The sequence below is a fragment of the Papio anubis genome, chromosome 9 (genome assembly GCF_008728515.1).
Source record: "Papio anubis isolate 15944 chromosome 9, Panubis1.0, whole genome shotgun sequence".
Classification (NCBI taxonomy): domain Eukaryota; kingdom Metazoa; phylum Chordata; class Mammalia; order Primates; family Cercopithecidae; genus Papio; species Papio anubis.
This window is the reverse complement of record NC_044984.1, coordinates 106,319,997-106,346,566: the sequence shown is the minus strand read 5'-3', so window position 1 is coordinate 106,346,566 and position 26,570 is coordinate 106,319,997. Positions and strand designations below refer to the sequence as shown.

The 26,570-nt window shown below is 44.5% G+C and overlaps 2 protein-coding genes across 6 annotated transcripts in view; one reads left to right on the top strand and one right to left on the bottom strand.

Moving 5' to 3' along the window:
- Positions 1-1,247: 1,247 nt before the first annotated feature.
- Positions 1,248-11,847, bottom strand: ERP29 (endoplasmic reticulum protein 29). Of its 2 annotated transcripts, XM_003907178.3 has the most exons (3): positions 11,548-11,847; positions 4,345-4,483; positions 1,248-2,081 (listed from the first exon to the last, which is right to left on the bottom strand). In XM_003907178.3, exons 1-3 carry the CDS (start codon positions 11,689-11,691, stop codon positions 1,579-1,581), a joined length of 786 nt encoding a protein of 261 aa, XP_003907227.1. In that variant the 5' UTR covers positions 11,692-11,847; the 3' UTR covers positions 1,248-1,578. The 2 variants fall into 2 exon arrangements, with proteins under 2 accessions (XP_003907227.1, XP_003907229.1); XM_003907180.3 differs by lacking the exon at positions 4,345-4,483 and having other exon boundaries at positions 11,548-11,810.
- A 107-nt stretch (positions 11,848-11,954) lies between these two features.
- TMEM116 (transmembrane protein 116) overlaps positions 11,955-26,570 on the top strand; it is a 49,318-nt gene continuing 34,702 nt past the window's right edge. For 2 of the 4 annotated variants that reach the window (XM_003907177.3, XM_003907175.3), the window contains exons 1-2: positions 11,955-12,167; positions 25,970-26,016. In XM_003907177.3, coding sequence (XP_003907226.1) covers positions 26,003-26,016 — 14 coding nt within the window. In that variant the 5' untranslated portion in view covers positions 11,955-12,167; positions 25,970-26,002. Of the gene's footprint in view, positions 12,168-24,253; positions 25,323-25,969; positions 26,017-26,570 lie in introns of those variants that run through there. The other 2 variants (XM_009181748.4, XM_009181745.4) reach the window with 2 other exon arrangements.

The following is a 26,570-nucleotide window of genomic DNA, read 5'->3' as shown; positions in this document are numbered from 1 at the left end:
CTATTGGCTAACAAAGGGCCTCTGACATACGATAATGTAGTTTTGCCCAATAGCTCAGGTTTCTTCAACTCAAGGCCCTGGGGTTGTAAAGAACCATACCCAGCCAGAACGCATCCAGTGCCGTGCCCATGGAGGTAGTCACATTCCTGCTTCTTAAAATTGAGAATCAAGATTAGTCTTCATTCACGGACTGTGGATGCATTTAATATTAGAGTCCTTTCCCTACCTGCCATTTGTCATCTTATTCTAATTTCTATAAAACAGTGAATACTTTGCTCTTTGGAAGTGATCCTGTTTACATGGTACACACTAGAACAGCCAAAGCAAATTTACCAGTTAGAAGTGTCCAAAAAGATCTTCCAAAAGTTTCAGTGAGAACTAAAGTAATGAGAAGGGAAAATGTAGAAATTATTAGTCTTTCATCATATGTGGAGTACGTAAGCTGTCAGCAGGTGGATGTTTAGGTTTAAACATCTCTTACTTACTTGGTTTGAATTGTTAGCCTAAGCTATCACAATTTTTTGTCCCATCCAATTCAACACATGGAATTTCCTCTATTTTTTTGTTTCCAGTAACTAAATATACCAACCTGGATAAAATGGAGGAAAATAATTCAAGGTCTTATTTGCCAACTCCATTCTTTGTGTGGGTGCAATTAGACATACTTCAGGAGCTGTGGTCTGATAATATTTTCACATAGTTAAATATGAAAGTAGGGCTGTCGTGAAGCTCACTATTGCAGATAACTGCTTCTGAGTCTGAAGAAAAGATGTGAATGTTGGCACAAGTGCTCTTTAGTCTGCTTTCTAGAAGTTAGTATTTATTTAGTGACAGATAGTGATTTAGATGGAAAATATTTTTTAATTTTCAGATTGGACTGGACTATATCATTTAGCTGTGTAAATCCAAGTCACAGAATATATCAGTAAAACTAATAATTTGCTATGTGTACCTCACAGAGCATGGAAAATAATCACACCATGGTCCATCAATGTTGGTTCAATGTATTCATCAATACTGCTACTGAGTTTTAAGGACTGGAAAATGGACAACACACTTGACCATTAACAGTCAATCCATGTCAGTCTGAATATCACTGGAAAATAACAAAGGTATGCCAGTTTCCAGAGTGTTACGAGGATAGTTTATTACGCTGGGAAAGTGGAGTCCATACCAGCTTAGATTCAAAGAGGAAAGCAGGTCATAGACCAAAGTGTAATTTGAAAAGACAACAGAATGGCTTCAGGTCCACTTAACCAAAACACTGAAACTTTAATTGAATGAGAATTACACCTGTCAAAGACCTGGGCGGTATACTCCTCTCTCCTCTATAGCACTAATTCCTTCTGAGGGGTCATTTCACCAGCCACCTAAGTGCTCCAGCTATCCCCAGACCAGCTAGAGACATCCCAAGCATGGTCACATCAGCATCAATGTCCAGGCATACTCAGGGCTCAGAATCGTGGGTTAGTACCACTTTTCCCACTACCCCCTTATATTCCACAAGGGACTCACAGCCAGCAGGTTAACTCTCCCCTCCCTACCCCCACCAAACCCTGGAAAACCACCGACGGCCTTTTAAAGCTCCTCTTTCTCGGCCCCCTTCTTCTGGAAGGCAGTCAGGATGTTTAGGCTCTTCTGGAGCTCCTCCTTCTTCCCATCACTCATCTTGTTCTTCTCAATCAGCCTGGCAATCCGTGTCATCTCTGATGCTGGGAAGTCCTCCCCTTGGTCTAAGATCTTCCCCATGATCTTCAGGTATTGCTCGGCCCACTTCTTCTCAGTCTCCTTCACACTTGAGAGGTTGTCCTGCCCCCGCTTCAAGAGGGCCTGGCGGCCCTCCACACCAGAGGCCCTGATGAACTCCCCGGCGAGAGCGTCGTATACAGGCAGGCAACCAGGCATACCTAGGTAGACCCCTTGCCCCTTCAGCCAGCGCTGGATGGCTCCAACCTTAACTGCCCCAGTGTATGGGACTGGGTTCTCAAAGTCCCCATCCCGGAAGAGGTAGAAGACTGGGTAGCTCTCTTTGTCCAGCTTGTATTTCTCACTCAGTTCCATGTTCAGTTTGTCACCATAATCTGTGAGCAGAAACCAGACACAAAAAGCAAGACCATGAGGAACTCAGGGCAGAAAATTGCTATGGGACCTAGCTGCACTGAAGGGAAGAAGAATTTTCTTGGCCATGTAATGGTTCAAAGTGAGGAGCAACCATACATACCTGGGTTTGAATTCCTCCTCTACCACTTCCTAGCCATGTAGCACTAGGCAAATAATTAAACTCTGAACTGTTAGATGAAAAAATGGAGATTCTTCTGAATATTTATTATATGCCCACTATGTGTCAGATGCTGTTCTAGGTGCTGAGGGTCTAGTTGTGATTAAGAGTATTAAGCTCGGCCGGATGTGGTGGCTCATGCCTGTAATCCCAGCACTTTGGGAGGCCAAGGCGGGCAGATCACGAGGTCAGAAGTTAAAGACAAGCCTGGCCAACATAGTGAAACCACCGTCTCTGCTAAAAATACAAAAAAAAAAAAAAAAAAAATAGCAGGGCATGGTGGCACATGCCTGTAGTCCCAGCTACTCGGGAGACTGAGGCAGGAGAATCGCTTGAACCCAGGAGGTGGAGGTTGCAGTGATCTGAGATCGCATCACTGCACTCCAGCTTGGGCAACAGAGTGAGACTTTGTCTCAAAAAAAAAAAAAAAGAAAGACTATTAAGCTCGTTCTTCTAAGGGAGAGAAGAGACATAACACACACATAAACATAGGTGATAAGTGGCATCGGGAAAACAAAACAGCATGACGTGACAAAGTGACTGGGTAAGAAAGCCCACTTCGGGTGGTCATGGAAGGCCTCCCTGTGAAGGTGACATCAGCTAAAGGACCTGAATGTCCTGGAGCCAGCCACGCGAAGATCTGGGAAGAGTGTCTCAGGCAGAAAGGACTGCAAGTGCAAAAGCTCTGAGGCAGGACTAAGCTCAGGAGTTTTCAGTCTCCTGAAAGGCCAGTCTGGCTGGAGCTGGGTGAGAAAGGGGAGCATGTGGAAGGGAAGGAACACAGTCCCTGCCACATGGGGGCTGTTGGGAGGACCGGATGAGGGAATGTGTGCATGATACTTGGCCAGGTTAAATGCTTAATATGTGGTAGCTGCTGTTAGTATCTGCAAAACACCCTTCCTAACGGGCAGTAGCAGCCCCAAGGGCTGATGCTGTGACAACTGGTTTCTTACACTTTGCCAAGAAACGGCTAAGACCAACTACTAGTAGTGGTAGTATTGGATGCCTAGGGTTCCAAACCTAGTTCTGCCACTTAACAATTCCACATTCTTGAGCAAGTTACTCTAAGCATCCATTTCTTCATTTGAAACAATGGAGGTAATAGTACCACATGGGACTTCCTTCATAGAGCTCTTGCAAAGATGAAACACATGTAAAACACTCAGCACAGTGGCCTGGCACACAGTAAACATCTGATAAATGTTAACTATTATTATTTTTCTAATAAAAGCACCAAGGGAGTTACCTAAAGTTGAGTCAAATCTGACTGACTGTCCTGGAGAGGTGTGTGCCAGCTATCTCTATCTACCCAGGACCAGACTCTCTACTAAGTTCCCAGCTTACTACGGAATGGAGGCATCCAAGCTGGGCAGGAAGTGAGACAAGTAAGTCCCTGCCTGGGACTAAACACTTAGGTGGAGCTCTGGATGAGCCACTCCATAGCCCACAGTCCTTTAAGCTTTGAGCTTCAGGTTTTTTTCCTGAAGTATAACATGGAGATAATACATCTTGCTTCTCAGGCAGAGTTCAAGTGAAGATTTAAAATGCAATGGGGGGGGCGCAGATCTTTACCCTGTCGACCACTAAATGCTGGCGACTACTGAAGCTGTCACTGTGGTTGGGAGGTGCCCTTGGATTAGTGGTGGCATCAGTGCATTTGAGCTAAAGCCAAAACCAAACAGTTTTGGTACAGAAGCTGAAATGAAGACAGAAGAACTGACTATGCAGTCCACTAGGGGACATAGCACCCCCTCTGCCCTCTTCATTCTGTTCCCTGCAAGGAGAGCTCAAAGTTCTCACAGTTTAATGTCAGAGAGGGGTGGAATGTCAGGGGTTCCCTTCCCTTCAGGCACCTGCACGGCTGAGCTGAGATTCCATGGTCCCAGAATCTGCTCAGGTTAAGCCTACTATGGGCACCAGATTCCTTTAGAGGCCATGAACCTGTTTACTTACACTCCTTGAGGGTGGCTCAGAAGGAAAGATCCTGGGTACTCCTCTTCCAAATGGAAACGATTCCTAGCTTCCTCCCTCTCTGCCCTCCCCAGCCATCCTGGACTTGTCCATACCTGAGATCCCCACCTCTGCCACCAAGAGATCATCGCTGGAAGCCGAGTTTTCAGCAAGACGCTTGAACTCATCCTGCTTCTCACCGTAGGGGTACTGGGTGTCGAACTTCACCAAGACGAACTTGCTTTTGGTAATGACCTGAGGGCGTATAGAGCTGAGCAAGTGGGTGTTCCAGGGACTTTTGGGGCTAACTCCCCTTCCCAAGGGGCCCCCGTTTAAGAAATAGAGTGGAAACAAGCCCACAAGCGAGGCAAGCTCTCACAAATTAATATTTATTCATTCACCCATTGACTTATTTAACAATTTAGTAAGTGCCAGCGATGTGCAGGGCACCCCATTAGTACCTGTTCACACTAATCAAAGATATACACAACCCTGTCCAGAATAAACAAGGCTGCAGACATAATAAGGCCTTCTCCTGCAGGGTTCCTTTCACACTACATCAGCCCCTGTCGTGCTCATCATCCCAGGAGGCCTTTCTCAGTAAACCCTGAACAAGAAATCTGACAAAAATAAACAAAACCACCTACAAAGGAGTTGGCATCATGGAGGACGCTTTGGCTAGATAGGCTGGAGTTTGAACCCAGCAATTTCAGGGCAGTTAAGTTAGTGAGAGGCCACGCGTGGGACAATGTGCTCTCCCTAGACTACACTTCTCTCTGGCTAGATCTCTGGGTTTTAAACTGTCGGGGCGAGACATTTAATTGCAGTAAAATTCACATAATATTTGCCATTGTAACCATTTAAAAGTGTACATTCTGTGTGATTCAGTGCATTAAGAATGTGCAACCATCACTACTATCCAGTGCCAAGAACATTTTCATCATCCCAAAAGGAAACCCCATACTCATTATGCAGTCACTCCCCAGTCTTCCTCCTCCCAGCCCCAGCAACCACTAATGTATTTTCTGTCTCTATAGATTTGTCTATTCTGATGGAAATGTACAGTATGTGGCCTTTTGTGTCTGGCTTTTTTCACTTAGCATGTTTTCTTTTTTTTTTTAAGACGGAGTTTCACTCTTGTTGCCCAGGCTGGAGTGCAATGGTGCGATCTCAGCTCACCGCAACCTCTGCCTCCCAGGTTCAAGCGATTCTCCTGCCTCAGCCTTCCCAAGTAGCTGGGATTATAGGCATGCGCCACCAAGCTTGGCTAATTCTGTAATTTTAGTAGAGATGGGGTTTCTCCATGTGGGTCAGGCTGGTCTCAAACTCCCGACCTCAGGTGATCCACCCACCTTGGCCTCCCAAAGTGCTGGGATTACAGGCATGAGCCACCGCGCCCAGCCAAGCATATTTTCAGTTTATCCATGTTGTACTATGTATTGGTACATTGTTACTTTTTATGGCCAAATAAATATATTGTACAGAGGGACCACATTTTATTTATTCGCTCATCAGCTGAATGTTTGGGTTGTTTCCACCTTTTGGCTACTGTCAATAGTGCTGCTATGAACATTCACATAACATGTTTTGTTTGAACACCTGTATTCCACTCTTTTTTTTTTTTTTTTTTTTCTGAGACAGAGTCTTGTTCTGTCGCCCAGGCTGGAGTGCTGTGGCGCCATCTCGGCTCACTGCAAGCTCCGCCTCCCTGGTTCTGGCCATTCTCCTGCCTCAGCCTCCCGAGTAGTTGGGACTACAGGTGCCCACACCCACGCCCGGCTAATTTTTTGTATTTTTAGTAGAGACGGGGTTTCATCATGTTAGCCAGGATGGTCTCAATCTCCTGACCTCGTGATCCACCCGCCTCGGCCTCCCAAAGTGCTGGGATTACAGACGTGAGCCACTGTGCCTGGCAATCTGTATTCCACTCTTTTGGGTATACACCTACAAGTGGAACTGTGGAGGTCATATGCTAAGTCTACATTTAACTTAACTGAGGAAGCCAAGGACTTCTTTTGATGGTTTCTCCCAATGCACAAGTTTTATCTAACCAGCCACTTTAGCGTAACATTGCCTTTCTCACTTCCATCAACTTTTTGTTTCCTAATCCAAGTGATCCCTATCATTGAGTTTTTTCATCACAAGCAATCACTATAAATAATCATGTCACGGCTGAGCATGGTGGCTCACACCTGTAATCTCAACACTTTGCGGGCCTGAAGTGGGAGGATCACATGAGGCCAGAAGTTCAAGACCAGCCTGGACAACACAGCTGGCTTAAAAAAAAAAAAAAAAAAATTGGCCAGGCACAGTGGCACACACCTGTATTCCCAGCTAAACTACTCAGGAGGCTGAGGTGGAAAATCGCTTGCGCCTAGGAGTCAGACGTTACAGTGAGCCACGATTGCACCACTGCAATCCAACCTGTTTAACAGAGTGAGACCCCCCCCCTCTCTCTCTCTCCCAAAAGAAAAAAAAATTATGTCAAGCTGACATAATTCTGGCTGAAGGCAAAGATACAATGTTCTGGGCTGGGCGCAGTGGTTCACTTCTGTAATCCCAGCACTTTGGGAGGCTGAGGCTGGTGGATCACTTGAGGTCAGGAGGTGGAGACCAGCCCGGCCAACGTGGCGAAACCCCGTCTCTACTAAAAACACAAAAATTAGCTGAGCATGGTGGCGGGCACCTGTAATCCCAGCTACTCGGGAGGCTGAGGCAGGAGAATTGCTTAAACCCGGGAGGTGGAGGTTGCAGTGAGCCGAGATCGTGCCATTGCACTCCAGCTTGGGTGACAAGAGCGAAACTCCATCGCCAAAAAAAAAAAAAAAAAAAGATACAATGTTCTTGTTAGTCTTTGTCCTTTACCGTGTACTGATGTCCTCTTGGTTTTTAAAAATATTTAACACTGTTTAGGGACACAAAGGAGGGAGGAAAAGACACCAGAACAGGTCATCTTTAAATGCCAAAAAGCCTGAGCTCTGGAGGCCTAAAAGCAGGAAAGACTTAAAATACAAATGAGTTCACATCCCTCTGGCCCAGCTGGCCTTATTTCAGTTCAGCACATGAAACTTACTCCCACTCAGAGCTTTTCATTTGCTCTCTGCTGGCTGGAATGTCCTTTCCCCAGTTCTTTTCATGGTTCTCTCTTTATCATTCAAGGCTCAGTTCAAATGTCCCCTGCTACTGGGGACTCCTCCAATCAGACTGTCTAATATGGCTGCATTTTCATCATACCCTGGTATCATTACCCTGCTGTATTTTCTTCAGTGCATTACTCACTCTCTGAAATCCTTATTTGCTTGTTTTCCATCCTCTCCACTAGAATATACATTTATGAGAATAAGGACCTTGGTCTGACCTGTTTTCTGCTGTATCCCTAGTGCCCAACAGTGCCTAGAATGTGGCAGATGTTCTGAAAATATCTGATGAATGAACAATACTCTGACAGGCTTTGTAGCAGATGCTACATGTTGGGGAAGGGGAGAAGCACTTGTTTAAAAAGCACAACACGGGATACCTACTTTCAAGGGCCTGCATTTGTATTATGGAATAATATTAATAATTATACGGTGGTCTAACATTAAAATATAATTCAGAGATCTCCACCTTTTACTTCCACCATTCTTAGTTACAAGGGTAAGGCAGAATAGTTTTGAATGGCAAACATTCGCATAAAGAATTTTCTCTTGTTATCTTAGTCTGTTATGTATGTATGTATTTTTTTGAGGCAGAGTCTCACTCTGTCACCCAGGTTGAAGTGCAGTGGCGCCATCTCGGCTCCCTGCAAGCTCCGCCTCCCGTATTCATGCCATTCTCCTGCCTCAGCCTCCCAAGTAGCTGGGACTAGAGGCGCCTGCCACCACGCCCAGCTAATTTTTTTGTATTTTTAGTAGAGACAGGGTTTCACCGTGTTAGCTAGGATGGTCTCGATCTCCTGACCTTGTGATCCACTCGCCTTGGCCTCCCGAAGTGGTCTGTTATCTCTTTTTTTTTTTTTTTTTTGAGACGGAGTCACGCTGCGTCGCACAGGCTGGAGTGCAGTGGCCGGATCTCAGCTCACTGCAAGCTCCGCCTCCCGGGTTTACGCCATCCTCCTGCCTCAGCCTCCCGAGTAGCTGGGACTACAGGTGCCCGCCACCTCACCCGGCTAGTTTTTTGTATTTTTTAGTAGAGACGGGGTTTCACCGTGTCAGCCAGGATGGTCTCGATCTCCTGACCTCGTGATTCGCCCGTCTCGGCCTCCCAAAGTGCTGGGATTACAGGCTTGAGCCACTGCGCCCGGCCTGTTATCTCTTAATGATAGCTTTAGAAATCTATTTTCCTCATCTACTTCCTACCAGCCCTTGGTGTCCAATGGGCTGGTAGGAATCAGCTCTACCATTACCTATAATTAGGCAACTCACTTCTTTAAAGTATAGATAAGTTCATTATTCATTCATTCGTTCACTGAATAAAAAGTTACTAAGGATCTATCATGTGCCAGGCCCCATACTAAGTGAACACAGCAGGGAACAAAATGGGATCTCTTAGATCATGAAGCTAACATTCTAGTGATGGTGAAGGGAAAGAAACAACAACAACAAAAAAGATACTGGAAATCACCAAAAGGCAAAGCGTGGAACAAGGCTGCCAGACACAACACTAGTACATTTCCCTTTGGTTCAATGGTGATGAAGAGAAGACCTGAAAAGAGACTGGAGAAAACGTTTTGTTCATTCATGCAACAAATTAGTTATTGTGCACCTTCTATGAGACAGGTAATCTGCTACGCAGTGCAGATGATCAGGAACAAAACAGACAAGGAGCTTCTTCATGAGCACATAATATTCCAGGGAGAGAGAAAGATAGCAAAATGGATTTTTAAAAAATCAGTGATGAGTGCTGTATGGAGAAATAAAACAGATTAACGTGACTGGCACTTTAGACTGGGGGAAGATAAATCAAGGAAGAATTCTAAGAAGGAAACACTTAACCTAAGTCTGAATGATGAGAAGTAACCAACTAGCCTTTCAAAGTTTGGGCAGAGAATATTCCAGTCACAAGGAACAACTAGTGCAACACATCCTAAGGCAGTAAAGAGCAAGGAATATTCAAAAGACAGGAGGAGAATGGTTGGGAGATGAACGAGAAGCCAGGAATCCAGGTCATGTAGGACTTAGGCTACTGTGTGGAGACTCAAGAGTGGAAGCAGGGAGACCAGAGAAGAGGCTATTGTCATGTTGACCTAGATTAGGGTGATAATAGTAGAAAACACTGTTAGCTTTATGGTGCAAAGTTTCCCTTTGGGTTACACTTGTTCTGTGATATTATCTCACTCCCATGGAGCAGGGTAGGGTAGGGGTGTCACTTTGCCAATAAAGGCCCCCAAAGCATAGGGTGCTGTAGGGTGTGTCTGAGTGTGCCTGACAACCAACCAGCCATACCTACACCTTTTTTTTTTTTTGAGACAGAGTTTTGCTCTTGTTGCAGTGCAATGGCATGATCACAGGTTACTGCAACCTCCGCCTCCCGGGTTCAAGCAATTCTCCTGCCTCAGCCTCCCCAGTAGCTGGGATTACAGGCGCCCACCACCACGCCCAGCTAATCTTTGTATTTTTAGTAGAGACAGGGTTTCACCATGTTGACCAGGCTGGTCTCCACCTCCTGACCTCAGGTGATCCACCCACCTCCACCTCCCAAAGTGCCAGGATTACAGGCATGAGCCACCACACCCGGCCCACACTTTTTTTTTTTTTTTTTTGAGATGGAGTCTCCCTGTCGCCCAGGCTGGAGTGCAGTGGTGCAATCTTGGCTTACTGCAACCTCTGCCTCCCGGGTTGAAGCAATTGTCCTGTCTCAGCCTCCCAAGGAGCTGGGACTATAGGTGCCTGCCACGATGCCCAGCTAATTTTTGTATTTTTAGTAGGGACAGGGTTTCACCTTGTTAGTCAGGCTGGTCTCGCCTGACCTCAGGAGATCCACCCACCTCAGCCTCCCAAAGTGCTGGGATTACAGGCATGAGCCACTATGCCCGGCCTACACTTTTAAATTCTTGAAACTTTGCCTTGAATGAACTACAAGTGCCAAGTCCATGACAGGGAATGCTTGAAAACAGGGAAGACTTCAACCACTGGAGAAAACTACTTCTTGGTTTCACTTCCCCACAATGAGTACAAAACTCGAAAATGAAATGACTGGCTCTCTCGCAACACTAAGCTTGCCCATCTGCTAGAGGAAGTTAAAAGCTGCTCGTGGGTGAAGACAGGTGCAAGAGGAGGGGACTGGGACTGCGGTATTGCATTCTGCCACCATTTCCAACCGTCCATTTACCCAGGCCAGGATCCCTAATTCTGCAAAAATGGAAGGGGGAGGGGCAGAGGTAGTGGCAAATTCTTCCATGCCTTGACCCAATTTTATTCATTTTGTTGCCAAACCCAAGATGTTTTCTACAACAGCTATCCCCAACCTTTTTGGCACCAAGGACTGGTTTCATGGAAGACAATTTTTCCAAGGGGGTGGGGGGTTGGGTGGTTTCGACATAAACCTGTTTCACCTCAGATCATCAGGCATTAGATTCTCATAAGAAGCACACAACCTGGATCCCTCACATGCGCAGTTCACAATAAAGGTCGTGCTCCTATGAGAATCTAATGCCGCAGCTGACGTGACAGGAGGTGGAGCTCAGGAGGTAATGCTCGGTCACCCGCCGCTCACCTCCTGCTGTGCGGCCCGGTTTCTAACAGGCCACCGACGGGCCTGGTGGTTGGGGGCCCCTACTTTTCAGGGTGGCTGAACTGAAGCATATTCTTCAAGCTTGCACTATTCAAGATGTATGATATCTGATCATTGTTTGCATATGCAAAGCAGGCTGCAATCCATGCCTGGGGAAGAGGGGCGCGAACATGCAGGCTAACGCGCCTGCATTTCTCCCCGCCAATCCCTCCCCGCTACCACAGCCGGGAGCCCAGTGGCGTCGGCCTCGCACCGCCCTCCGGTTCTCGCACTTGGGATTCGAGGGTTGGATCTCTCCAGGCACCACCCTCTCCCCCTAGGTGAAGGGAAGGGGAACACAGTTCCCTCGGCTGCATCTTTGCAAGGGAGGATGCAAGTATAAATGCTGCAAAAGCACGGGTGCGCCGGGGCCCTGAAGCGTGCATGCCCGGTGGTCATAACATTCCCTCGGCTCAGAGTCCACTAGGCCTGTAGGACTCCGGGAAGCCCTGGGACCATTGCTACAGACCACCTCCCGTCAGCTCCCGGTGTCCAGCGTCCATCCACGAGCGCGCGCTCTTCCAGGCGGCCCGACAGCACCTGCGCGCGACGTCCCACGCCCCTGTTACCTTGTAGAAAGTGACCGTATCCAGGGGAAGGGCGCCCTTAGTGTGCAGGCCGCTGCCGCCATGCGGAGCGGAGAGGAGCAGGAAGCCCAGGAGAAGGGGAAGCAGCTGGGAGAGAGACGCGGAGCGGGACACAGCGGCAGCCATATCGCCGGGTTCCGGGCAAGGGAGGTAGGTAAGCCGTAGTGGAGAACGCCGGGAGTCAGCGATCACGTGACTGGGGGGAGGGGGGCGGGCTCACGCGCGCTCACGTGGACACCCCAGGAGGCTCCAGTCTGTCTAGGGTGAGAGGGTGGGGCCACGTGAGGGGCGGGGGTGGGGGGGGTGGGGAGAAATCTGCCGCGCACGCGTACTCGGCGAAGCACGCGTAGGGCCTGGGTAAAAGGGCGGGCCACGTTGGGGGCGGGAAAATGGGCTGCTGCGCGCGCGTACTCGGCGAGTCTCCCGGCGGGTTCGCCCGCTTCCTTTCCTGCTCCGCGTGAGAAGAGGCGCGAAGCGCGCGTAGGAACGCCACAGCAATTCCTTTGCTGCCCTTCCTCTCCTTCGAAGATGACAAGGCCTGCCATCCCTTCTTACTAACTTTGGGCCGTCAGGCAGTTGGTTGGGACCCGCTGCAACCCTAGGTCAGTCTGTTAGTCAAGTTCAGCTGTTATTATCAGTCAGGCTTCGTCACCGCCCTGACCCAGGCGGGCAGTGGCTACGCGGCTTCCCTGAGCTTCTTGGCCAGGCTTGGCGGTTAGTGTGGCAGGCAGGGCCGTCTTAGACCCGCCCTGAGGTGAGCACCTCCCCTGGGAGACGCCAGGCTCCTGGGATCCGCCCAGCCAAGGCCCACCCTCCAGGAACCCCAGACGCAATTCTAATAATTATGTTCCGCAGGTAGTCACTCGGTCCTTGGCTTGTGCCAGACGCTGGCTTTGCCTGCGAGGCTACGGAATAGACAGAAACAAGACAGTTCTGTGTTGAAGGCACGCACCTTGTTGGGGGAGGAGGTGGCATAGGAATAATCATCTAAGCAGTGCAGTGTAATTGCTGTAAAATATTATTTCTGGCTGGACGCGTTGACTCACGCCTGTAATCCCAGCACTTTGGGAGGCCGAGGCAGGTGGATTGCCTGAGGTCAGGAGTTCGAGACCAGCCTGGCCAACATGGTGAAACACCGTCTGTACTAAAAATACAAAAATCAGGCGAGTGTGGTGGCACGTGCCTGTAATCCCAGCTACTCAGGAGGCTGAGGCAGGAGAATTGCATGAACCCAAGGGGCGGAGGTTCGGGTGAGCCGAGATTGCACCATTGCACTTCAGCCTAGGTGACAGAGCGAGACAAGGTCTCAGAAAAAAAAGAAAAGAAATTAAAAAAAAGACTGTATTTATTTATTGTAAAGAGGCAGGGATTCAGCCAGCCCTGCTCAGGAGCATCAGAGGAAGTTGTAGACAGGAGGTGACTTTTGAGCTGGACCTTGAAATAAGACGGGGTGTGCATGAGGCAAAGAGAAACAGGGCATTTCTAGCAATGGGAAAATTATGCACAGGCATATTGGGGAACTGGTTGAGATCAGTCTGTGTAAAGGCGAACTGGGGCAGCAGCTGCTGCCACTCTTTTTTATTTTGGTTGATTATTACTGAGCTTCCATGGGGCGGATTTGGAAAGGTCTCACCACGCTAAAGAGTTTGGAGTCACTAGAAGTTTTAACCAGGAGAATAAGGTTAGATTTGTGTGTAGACACAGCACTCAGGTCAGCCTGGGCAATGTAATGAAACCTCGTCTCTACGATAAGTAGAAAAATTAGCCATGTGTGTTAGTGTGTGCCTGTGGTCCCAGGTACTTGGGAGGCTGAGGCAGCAGGATCACTTGGACCTGAGAGGTCGAGGCTGCAGTCAGCCCTAATTGCTGTCACTGCACTCCAGTCTGGTCAACAGAGCAAGACTCTGTCTCAAAACAAAAACATTACTCAGGAATGAAGGGAATGGATTGAAAGTGAGAAGATTGGACTGAAGCCAATTAATGGGGTATAGCAGTAGTCTAGTTGGAAGAGGTTAAGGTCATACAGTAGGACATAATAAGGCTGAAGTGTGGATGGAGTTGACAAACTTTTAAAGGGTAGAATTCACAAGATTTGATGAACAAATGCATGTAAGGGTAAGAGAACATACACAATGCATTGTAAGGGACTTACTGCTATAATTAACCATTGTATGTGCCCAAAATTTATGTGTATAAATAGTCATCAGTGATAACAGGATCCAATCATGGACAACCAGTTTGATTATATATAAATTTTGAAAGAGTCGTGTGTGTGTGTGTGTGTGTTTGGGGAAGTTCAGAAAAATTTGAGTTTGCCCTATTGATGGCAGCCAGCTGCAGCAGGGAGGTATGACTAGGGCTGCACACTCCATGAAGCCTGTGGGAACCCTGCCCCTTCTGAGTTGACTCAGGAGCCCCTGGTGCCATTGTGGCTGCCCTCCCAGGTGTAGGACCTGGGCATCTCTGCAGCCTGCACCCTTGGGGGACCAGCTAGACACCCTACCGCAATCCCTGCAAGCTCAGGAGTGTCTGCTCCCACCGCCTGGCCTCTCTCCACTCTCATGCCCCGCTCCAATGTCAGAGCAGGCTTGGGGCCAAGAATGGCAGCGGGAGGCAGATTGATTCCTGGGTAGAAGAGGGTGAGTCCCCAGTAAGACCCCCACCTTCAGGTCAGGGAGGGCCTGAAGACAGGGGTCCAGGCTGCCAGTCCTGCAGACTGGAGTAGGGACTCGTGGTGCATCTTCTTGGCCTGCCATGGCTGCCCATGGACCAATCGGCATGTACTTCCCTCTGAGGTCCATAAAAGCCCTGGGCTCACCCAGAGCAGGGCAGAGGACTGCCAGAGGACCAAGAGGGCAGAGACCTATGGGTCAACCAGCCTAAGAGAGAAGCTACCCTCTCTGCTGATAGTTGGAGATGACGGAACAACCAGTTGCAGAAAGGACCTACCCTGCCTGCTGAGAGCTGCAGAGACAACCTGTGGGCAGAGAAGAGCCACCCTCTCCAGGGCCTCTTCTCTTCTGAGAGCTGCAGACATCAGGACGATCAGTTGCAGAGAGGAGCCATCCTCTCCAGGGCCTCCTCTCTACTGAGAACTGAATACTCGATGGACAACCTGCCTACAGAGAGGAACTACCCTCTGCAGGTCTCCTCTGAGCCGCTGTAACGCTCAATAAAGCTCATCTTTGTCTTTTTCACCCTTCATTGTCCACATACCTGATTCTTCCTGGATGCAGGACAAGAACTCGGGTAAAGGCACTGTGGCCACAGAGGTTTCTGGCCAGAAAATGGATACCCCAAAGAGGTGGTGAAACAAGGCTTTATGTAATTGGTGGAAATAGAGTTAAGCCTTGGAAGAAAGAACATTTTAGAGAACAAGTGGAAAAGGAGCAGATGTGGGAATGAACATGATGCTTTGGGAGAATGACTGGCTTGGTTGGAGGGAGTTCTCAAAACGGGAGATAGTAAAACAGTTTTAAGCCCAGGTAGGGGAGAATCTTGAAGTCAAACTAAGAATTTTCTGTTCTGTAGTCTATATGGAGCTATTAAGAGTTTTAAAATTTCTTTATAAAACATTTAAACTTCTAAAATTATTCACTTCTCAGTATAAATAACTTTGGTTATACCTAGTTAGTAGAATTGATCAACAGTGACTATCTAGTCATGGTTAGTTTAGAAGTAGGTTTTTATTTTTTATTTTTTAATTTTTTTCGAGACAGAGTCACTTGGTCACTCAGGCTGGAGTTCAGAGGCCTGACCTCAGCTCATTGCAACCTCCACCTCCTGGGTTCAAGTGATTTTCCTACCTCAGCCTCCTGAGTAGCTGGGATTACAGACGTCTGCCACCACACCTGGCTAATTTTTTTTTTTTTTTTTTTTGTATTTTTAGTAGAGATGGAGTTTCACCATGTTGGCCAGGCTCATTTGAACTCCTGACCTCAAATGATCCACCCGAGTCGGCCTCCCAAAGTGCTGGGATTACAGGCGTGAGCCACCATGCCTGGCCTAAAGTAGGTTTTGTAGAAGTAAGGGAAGAGGATTGGTTGGATAGGGAAAGGAAAAATTGGCACTTTTGCTATAAACTGCAAAAGTAATTGTCCCAATCCTTCCTTTGAATAGTACTCTGGTCCTAGTCAGTTGTGTTAAGATATAATTAGATTTTTGGGCTGGGCACGGTGGCTCACACCTGTAATCCTAGCGCTTTGGGAGCCCAAGGCGGGTGGATCACCTGAGGTCAGAAGTTTGAGACCAGACTGGCCAACATGGTGAAACCCTGTCTTTACTAAAAATATAAAAATTTGCCAGGTGCAGTGGTGGGCACCTGTAATCACAGCTACTCAGGAGGCTGAGGCAGGAGAATTGCTTGAATCTGGGAGGTGGAGTTTGCAGTGAGCCGAGATTGCACCATTTCACTCCAGCCTGGGTAATAAGAGTGAAACTCCGTCTAAAAAAAACAACAACAATAATAATAATAATTAGATTTTTGGCCTCAGGACCTTGATGATGATCTACAAAAATAAACTGAGTATAGTTCCGGCATATTTTGGAAGTCATAAAATCCCACAGTTGACACTGATGTGGAAAATCAAAAGAGTTACCCTGGGTGTTGTATGGAGGTGAAGAGGAGGGGACATGTTGCATGAATGTCCACAAGACTCAGCATAGCAACTGGAGTGAAGAGAAAGAAAAATAGCATGATTGGCTAAGGCAATTAATATATAAACTCCCATTTTTCTGTCCTTAAGCCAGTGAGGCCCCAGTTTCACTGACCTCTTTGCTATTCCTGATATACACAATGCATGTCCCTTACCTCAAGACCTTTGTATTTTCTCCCTCTGGAACGCTTTCTTTTAGGATATCCACATGGCTGACTACTTGACTTCCCTCAAGTCTTTGCTGAAACCTCAACCTCCTACTGAGACCTATCCTGACCATCTTTTAAAAATTGCTTCTACCTGACTGCCCTGCTTTCTATCTCCTTTCCCCTCATTATTTTTTTCCATAGTACTTTCAACTTGTAACACACTATATAATTTGCTTAGTTTGATTTTGCTTATTACCTTTCCTGTGAGGCCTAAATTTTTTTTTTTGTCTGAAGGAGAAACTATTCCATGTCTGTGTCTCAAAATACTTTTGGCTCTTTTTACATTCCCTTCTTGGACCACATGCAAGCAGACTTCAAAAAGTTCATGGAAAAAATGAGATTAAGGCCAGATGCAGTGCCTCACACCTGTAATCCCAGCACTTTAGAAGCCTGAGGCAAGAAGATGCTTGAACCCAGGAGGTCAATACCAGCGTGGGCAACATAGGGAGACCCCATCTCTACAAGCAATTTAAACAACTTTTAGCTAGACATGGTGGCACATGCCTGTGGTCCCAGCTACTCAGGAGGCTGAGGTGGGAGGACCCTTGAGCCCAGGAGTTCAAGACCAGCCTGGGCAACATAATGAGACCTTGCCTCTAACAACAACAACGAATCAGCACAGAAGGATATTATATGTGTTGGGATGTTTATTGCTGCATTGTTTGCAGAAAACAAAAATAATCTGCATGTCCATCATTAGAAGAATTGCTGGATAAATGATTTTATGTGGAATATTATGTAACAATCAAAATGGATTATAACTATTTCTATTAAAGCAGAAAGATATCTGTGAAATAGTGTGAAAAGCAGTGTGTACAGAAACATATCCCATTTTTAAAAACCCTGCCGCCTCAGCAATACCCCTTGCCATATATGTGTGTATATATTTGAATGTGTATTGCTGAGCATAGAGAAAAAATACAGAGAAATACACTAGGATTTAACATTGGGTACAGTCTGAGGGAGTGGAGAGAAAGCACATAAGACTAATAAAAGGAAAAAATTATGGCATAATGCTGAGAAAAAAGAATAGAATGTAAAATACTAGCTGCAGTTACTGCAAATTTGTAAAAATGGAATATGCATATAGGCAAGAATTAAATCATTGTTTTAGCGAGATAATAGGACTACAGGAAACTTTTTACTTTGGATTTCTATTATGTTAATACTGTTTTTGCAATAAAATAACATTTAAAAACTCAGAGTTTAACATTCAGGAATCAAGTCACATCAGCAGAAATGTTCCTTCTTTTGTCCCACTTTCAACTCATGTTATTTTGTCTTATTTATGTAGTTTTGTAAATGACCTGAAATATTATCTAAGTCAAAGAGGGATATAAGTAAGTAAATAAAAATAACCTAACTCTTGTCAGTCTCATCTTTTAGTACTGTATATTGCCATTGTGTTAATATTCACAATTTTATCATGTAAAATTAGAATAGTAATAATAATTCATAGGATTGTGAGTAGATGAAATTAGTTAATGCATATGAAGCATTGAGAGTGGTGCCTGGCATAAAGTATGTACTCACTAAAGCCTTTATAATGCTCAGGAATTTATAATGGCACTTCTGCAGGATAAAATCCAAATGCAACAGCCTCCATAACCTAGTTATAAAAGCTATTTAAATAGAAATGCATTTATAATAATACATGTAGCGACTGAACTTTTGAAATGTACCCAATCCAAGTTGAGACATGGAAGTGTAACTACCCACTGAATTTCAAAGTACAAAATTAAAAATGTAAAATATCTCAATGACATACTTACATTGATTACACATTGCAGTGATAATAATTGGGATACTTCAGTTAAATAAAATATGATGTTATTACTTTTTGAGACAGGATCTCACTGTCACCCAGGTTGGCATGCAGTGGCCCAATCTTGACTCACTGCAACTTCTGCCTCACCCCAATCCTCCACCTCTGGGGTCAAGCGAACCTCCCGCCTCCACCTCCTGAGTAGCTGGGACCAAAGGTGCGTGCCACTAAGCCCAGCTCATTTTTGTATTTTTTTGTAGAAATGGGGTTTCACCATGTTGTCTGGTCTTGAACTCCTGAGCTCAAGCGATTCACTTACCTTGGCCTCCCAAAGTTCTGGGACTACAGGTGTGAGCCACCCCACCCAGCTAATAAGTGTATTATTAAAATTAATTTCAGTCAGGCGCAGTGGCTCACGCCTGTAATCCCAACATTTTGGGAGGCCAAGGCTAGAGGATAACTTGAGACCAGCCTGGTCAACACAGCAATACCTCATCTCTACAACAAATTTAAAAATCAGCCAGGCATGATAGGAGGCACGCATTCCTAGCTACTTGGGAGGTAGAAGTGGGAGGATCTCTGGGCCCAGAAGTTTGATACTGCAGTGAGCTATGATTGTACCATTATAATTAAGCAAGAGTGACAGAGTGAGACCCTGTCTCAAAAAAAAAAAAAAAAGTCACTTATTTTTTCTTGCTTTTTTATGTTGCGTTTAGAAAATTTAAGATTACATATGTGACACACGTTATGTTTCTATTGGATAGTAGCACTTAAGATTTTAAAAATAAGGTAATTGTTATATTCTTCATCTTAATCTCTGCCCTGTTGGTTTTTTAGACCCAAGTACAGTATACTTACATTTATTTCTATTAACTTTTATTTAATAAAACTCATTCTGAAGTGTTTAGATCTTTTTAGATCTTAAGTCTGTCATTCCTCACAAGTTTGGTACATTGTTGAGTAAATATTCAACAAATACTGAGTGCCTCTTCTAAGCACTGTTTTAGGTACTGGAGATATTGTATCTCCAGATATCCAAAATAATCTTGTGTAATAATTTAGATAATAGGCCGGGCGCGGTGGCTGATTCCTGTAATCCCAGCACTTTGGGAGGCCGAGGCAGGTGGATCACTTGAGATCAGGAGTTTGAGACCAGCCTGGCCAACATGGTAAAACCGTGTCTCTGCTAAAAATGCAAAAATTAGCCAGGCGTGGTGGCTGGCGCCTGTAGTCCCAGCTACTTAGGAGGCTGACACAGGAGAATTGCTTGAACCCGGGAGGTGGGGGTTGCAGTGAGCTGAGATTGCACCACTGCACTCCAGCCTGGACAACAGAGCGAGACTCTGTCTCAAAAAAAAAAAAAAAAAAGTTAGATAATATCCCAAATATCCTTGCAACATACAATCAATATAAATATGTCATTGAGATATTTTACACTCTTTCTTTTATACTTTGAAATTCAGTGGATATTTACACTTACAACATGTCTCAACTTGGATTGGCCACATTTCAAAAGCTCGACAACTACAGGTATTATTATAAATAGCATTTTATTTAGAACGCAACAGATAAGTTACCTGCCCTCAAGGAAGTTATAGTCTATTGGGGGAATCCGACAAAAAACATATAACCAAGATACTTGGAAATTTGATAAACGTTACATTTCAGAGATGATATTTGAGCTGATACTTGAGCTGATACTTGAAGGATGAGAAGGACCCCATTGTGATTATCTGGAGGAAGGGGCACTCAAGACAGAGGAAACAACTGTTGCAAATGATCTGAAGTGGAAAAATGCTTGATGTGTTGGAGGAATACACAGTGGTAGGCAGACTCTAAGATGACCTCCAGTGATCCCTGCCTCTGGATGTTCGTGTTCTTGTATAATCCCTTAGTAAGATCTATGACCAAAACAATATGCGAAAGGTGATGCGATCTTGCTTCAGTGATTTGTTTATATAAGATTGTACCTTCCATCTTTCTAGGAGAAGATCTTGCGGAAGTCCATATGGCAAGGAACTGAGTGAAGCCTTTCGGTAACAGCTAGGAACCGAGGCCCTCAGTCTAACAGCCCTCATAGAACTGAATTACAACAATGACATGAGCTTGGAGCCAGATTCTTCCCTATTTGAGCCTTCAAATGAGGGAGGCTCTACCTGTGGCCGATATCTTGATTATAGCCTTTTGAGGGACCCTGAAGTAGAGGACCCAGTTAAGCCATGCTATGGACTTCTGACCCACAGAAGCTGTGAGATAATAAATGTGTATTTTAAGCCACCAAATTTGTAGAAAATTGTTATGCAACAATAGATACGTAATACTCATTTGATAAATATGCTCACTATGTTTTATTTCAAGTCATTGATGAAAATGTTTTACAGAACAGTGCCAAGTCAGTATGCTGGTTCATATCAATAGAAGTCATTGCTAGGTTAATATTGATCAATTACTTAGCATTCACTTAGGTTTATTTGTGCAGTGAATGACCTTAATTATGCTTCTACTTTGTCTACTTTGTTTTTCTTTTTTCTTTTTAAGAGACAGGGTCTCATTATGTGGTGTGATCATAACTCTTTGTAACCTCAAACTCAAGTTATCCTCCCACCTCAGCCTCCCGAGTTGCTAGGACTACAGGCATGTGCCACCATACCTGGGTAATTTTTTACTTTATTTTTTGTAGAAACAGGATCTTACCGTGTCACCCAGGCTGAAGTGCAGTAGTGTGATCGTAACTCACCGAAGCCTCAAACTCCTGGGCTCAAGGGACCCTTCCACCTCAGTCTCCTGAGTAACTGTGATTACAGCATGAGTCATTGCATCCAACCTATATTTTCTAATTTTTTTTTTTTTTTTTAGATGGAGTTGCTCTGTCACCCAAGCTGGGGCGTAGTGGCGCTATCTCGGCTCGCTGCAACCTCCGCCTCCCGGGTCCAAGCAATTCTTCTGCCTCAGCCTCCCTGGTAGCTGGGATTACAGGCATGTGCCACCACACCTGGCTAATTTTTGTATTTTTAGTAAAGATGGGGTTTCTCCATGTTGGCCAGGCTGATCTTGAACTCCTGACCTCAGATGATCTGCCTGTCTCAGCCTCCCAAAGTGCTGGGATTACAGGCATGAGCCACCGCACCTGGCCTGTTTTCTAATTTTTATTGCATGAAATGTCTCACCAAATGCTTTGTTAGAATTTCAGATATATGTCTAGTAATTCTATCCAAAAAGAGAACAGATTAGTCTGGCATTATTATTATTTTGAGACATGTTCTCCCTCTGTTGCCCAGGCTGGAGTGCAGTGGTGCAATCATGATTCACTGCAGCCTCAAACTCCTGGGCTCAAACGGTTCTCCTATCTCAGCCTTTATAGTAGCTAGGACTATAGGCGTGTGCCACCATGCCTGACTGATTTTTGTATTTTTTGTAGAGACGGGGTTTTATTATGTTGTCTGGGCTGATCTTGACCTCCTGGTCTCAAGTGATCCTTCCTGCCTTGACCTCCAGTGTTGAGATTATAGGTGTGACCCACTGCACCCAGCCTTTTTTTTTTTTTTTTTTTTTTTTTAGGTAAAGCCATGCCGACTTAGCAGTTACTTTTTTTTTTCTAATTGTTTGCAAACACATCTTTTGGACAATTCATTCTAGATTCTTATTTGGGATCAATACTAAGATCCTTGATGTATGGTTTGGTTTGCAGATTTCACCATCTTTTTGCCTTTAATTTAGTTATCACCAGGTTTCTAGCAACTTTCCCATTTTTACATGAACTCTCAAATTTTTCTCAAATGGTTTATTAGGTTAACTGGCAAGTTTTATCAAAATTCTGGAGTGTAATTTGTTCAGTCCAGGAGTGGTGGATTTATTTAGAGTAGTCAAGTGCCCTCTTACAATCTTTATCTTCAGTTCCCTCTTACAATGTTTGTTTTATACTTTATATTCTGAGTATTATCCTTTTTAGTCAGACAGAAACATATCCATTAATCATTACACCATGAATTCTAGCACTGGGCATTTCCTTCCTTGCTTTTGTTCCAAACTTCATTTTATTGGCAATAGTGTTACTAAGATACAACTCAAAAGCACTTCTTGTTGCCCAGGCTGGAGTGCAGTGGTACAATCTTGGCTCACTGCAACCTCCACCTCCTGGGTTCAAGCAATTCTCCTGCCTCAGCCTCCTGAGTAGCTAGCTGGCATTACAGGCACCCGCCACCATGCCCAGCTAATTATTTGTATTTAGTAGAGATGGGATTTCACCATGTTAAGTCAGGCTGGTCTTGAATTCCTGTCCTCAGGTGATCCACCCACCTCGGCCTCCCAAAGTGGTGGGATTACAGGCATGCTCCACCATGCCTGGCCCTAGAAATCTTTAAATGTTATTTTTAGAAAACTTTTTGGTTAAATAAAAATATTTTACAAAGGCAAGTGTCTTTCTTGACTTTGAGTAACTTGCTCATGATAGCAATTTTATGAATATGTGTTAACTTCAATTGATATGTAATATATAGTAGCCCAATAAGTTAAGAATTGGGATAGGTTTGAACTTGCTAAGGAGCTTTTATTTATTTATTTATTTTTGAGATGAACTCTCGTTCTGTCATCCAGGCTGGAGTGCAATGGCATGATCTTGGCTCACTGCAACTTCCGCCTTCCGGGTTCAAGCAATTCTCTGTCTCAGCCTCCCTAGTAGCTGGGATTCCAGGCGCCCGCCACCATACCCAGCTAATTTTTGTATTTTTAGTAGAGATGCGGTTTCACCATCTTGGCCAGGCTGGTCTTGAACTCCTGACCTTGTGATCCACCCGCCTTGGCCTCCAAAAGTATTGGGATTATAGACGTGAGCCACCACACCCGGCTGTTTTTTGGTTTTGTTTTTGTTTTTGTTGTTGTTGTTATAAACACAGGGTTTCACTCTGTCACCCAGGCTGGAGTGTGAGTGCAATGGTGCAAACACAGCTCACTGTAGCCTGGACCTCTCGACCTCAAGAGATCCTCTTGCCTCAGCCTGCTGAGTAATTGGGACCGCAGACATGCAAGGAGCTTTTTGCTAAAAAGAGATAAAGGAAAACAAAGTAAATATCACCTACTTCATCATTTGAGCTTGGGTTAGCCTTTTTAGAAAAGGAAGATGGCAAGATTGTTTCCAAAGATACTTCAAAGGGACAAAGTACTGAATATACAGCAAGCAGGGGATTAATTTTGATAGAAAAACTGGAAAGTAAATCCCCAAATGTTGGTAGATGGTATAGATGTTTTAGAAGAGAATGCCAAAGAGAAAAGTTATTCGTCATTGATTGTCCTGACAAGAGCTGCAGACTAATTTGGCATGGCTGTTCTCTGAACAACATGAGATTTGTTCTTGACTGAAACAACAGTCCTTTGTCTCAAAGCATTTTCTTATCACTTGGTGAAACTGTCAGTAGTCTCCTCACCTTTATGAGGTAAGACGTGTGTGTAGAGGCCTTAAAATACTTCCTAAGACTTTATGCTGGGGATTTCTGATCTAGAAATTTCCTGGTATTTTTATTTATTTGTTTACCTAACAATTTAAGCAAAGTGATTAGAACGTAACCTTTATTTAACAATGTCTGGTCTTCCACTATAGACTATAATCTTTTTGTTTGTTTGGTTTGGTTTGGTTTCTGTTTTGTTTTATTTTTATTTGTTTATTATTTTGAGATGGAGTCTCGCTCTATCATCCAGGCTGGAGTGCAGTGTCATGATCTTGGCTTACTGCAGCCTCCACCTCCTGGATTCAAGTGATTCTCATGCCTCAGCCTCCCGAGTAGCTGGGATTACAGGTGCATGCCACCCCGCCTGAGTAATATTGGTATTTTTAGTAGAGACAAGGTTTTGCCATGTTGGCCAGGCTGGTCTCAAATTCCTAACCTCAAGTGATCCACCCGACTTGACCTCCCAAAGTGCTGGGATTACAGGCGTGGGCCAGCACACCTGGCCGTGTTTTATTTTGTTTTAGAAATGGTGTTTTGCTGTGCTGCCCAGGTTGGAGTGCAATGACTGTTCACAGGAACAGTCATAGCACACTGCAGCCTCAAACTCCTGGCCTCAAGAGACCCTTCTGCCTCCACCTCCCAAGTAGCCAGGACCACAGGTGCATGACATTGCATCTGCCTGTTTTTTGTTTTGCTTTGGACTGTAATTTTAACCTGATATGAATAAATTAGTCATGTATTTAAATTACTCTAGTCATGCAAGTGATTTAATTTGTTATCAATAAGGAGTTGTAGACTATATGCAATTATAGCTAGATGAAAGATAAATTACTCAGATGAATGGTCTTCCTTCTGCTCTCTTTTTTCCTCCAGTCTTTGTCCAAATTTTATCAGTTCTTCCAAATCCTCTTTGAATGCTACTCTGTGTAGGTATATTCTTGCTGTGCGCAGATCATTTGAATTTTTGGTATTCAGGCCATTTTTCCTACTATATTATAAGCTGTTAGAAGGCTGGGTCTGTATCTTATTTATCCTTTTATCTTCCATAACACACTGCTTTGCACAAAGTTGATATTTAAGCATCAGTGTATTAATGAATAATGTAATTGATGACAAACATTAATAACCACCTCAGCTTTTCACTAGTATTACTAAAACTTTATTAATTGAGTGAATATGCAATCTCTCTTTTCCATCACAGGCTTCTGTCTCTAAACAAGGGCAAATTTTAGGGAGACCTCCTTTCTATCCCATTTATTTCTCCCCCTACCCCTTTTTTTAGTTCTATTTCTCTATTGCAGCTCTATTTATCTTTTCACTATGACTCATTTTTTTTTTCTCAATCCTGCCCCTTCTGTATCTGTCTGTTTTTTATTACTCTGCCTCTTGCTCCTTTTAATTCCTAATGCCACTTACAACTTTGTTTTCCTGTCACCTGGTCTTTCTGTTTTCGTTCTTTCTGTTTGGCTTTCTCCTGCACTTGTCAGTACCTCTCTCCTTGCCCTCAAGGTACAGGGCAGGATTAGGTATAGGAGGAGCCCAACTGGGGTAGGGGTGGAGCCACCTGTTCACTGCTTCAGGATTCAGAACCTGACTAGGAAGGATCGGCTGCTCAAGGGTAGCTGGGACTGAAGTCCTTATGACCTTTTCACTAGAGGCTAGCATTCTGGAGGACAGTTGGGACTTGGTAAGCTCAGAAGCTCTCCCTGTCTTCCTTTGTGTTCTCCCTTTCTTCTTTCCTGTTCTGCATTTTTCACTCACAGTCTCTCTCTCCATACTACTAACTTTTCTTCAGTTTCTCTGTTTTACTGTTATTCTCTTTCCTCTTTCTTCCTATCAGTGAACTCTAGTATTTGTCTTTTCTCTTACCTATTCTTTCCACACATCTCTGTATTCTCTGTCGACATTTTTCCTACCCCCTCTCCATTTTGTTCTTCCTTTTATTAGTTTTCTCACCCAGGTTTCTTTTTTCTTAAACTTCTGGCCTCAAGTGATCCTTTTACCTCAGCCTCTCAAAGTGTCGGGATTACAGGTATGAGCCACAGTGCCTGGCTAGCTTGCTTTTTTCATTTAGTCATTTTTAATCCACATCTCTATTTTTTAAAAAATCATACTATTTCCCAGAGAAACAGAAATAAGAGAGGAAAAAAGGAGCACCTTGTCTTTCCAGGGGCCCATTCAGCCTTTTGACTCATTCTTAGGCTTGTAGTACGTTTTGAGATTAGGCTTTGAAGAAAATTTATTCTGTGTAGATAGTTAATAATGAACATAGAGTTAGGTTGAATATTCAATGTAAAAGGTTTAATTTTATTCTTTTTTCCTTGTTTTATTTAGGTTTTTCCTGCAATACAGTGGATACAATTTGTCATGGCTACTCTGAGGTATGTTTATTTAATCTCATATAACTAAACTAGTATAAGCACAATTGGTCAATTCTGTAGTTTTCCACATTTCCCCCTCGGGGATTTGCTTTTACTCTTTAGTTAAAAAGAAATGATGTTCTTTATCATGTTGATATCTTCTTACTAATAAAATGACAACATTAACAACAATAACAACAAAAAACTGATTAAAGGATAACATCTGAACATCAGTGGACAACCTGGTCAACAGGATCAATTGCAAAATCAATAGCAAAGTGCTTACTTAAGCAGTATCTATACTAAAAATTGGAATGACACAGAGAAAATAGGCAGGGCTGAGCTCACACCTGTAATCTCAACACTTTGGGAGACTGAGGTGGGCAGATCGCTTGAGCTCAGGAATTTCAGACCATCCTGGGCAACATGGTGAAACCCTGTCCCTACAAAAAACAAAACAAAACAGAAAACAAAAAACCATAAAAATAGCTGGACATGGTGGTATGTGCCTGTAGTTCCAGCTACTCAGGAGGAGCTGTGATTGTGCCACTGCACTCCAGCCTGGTTGACAGAGC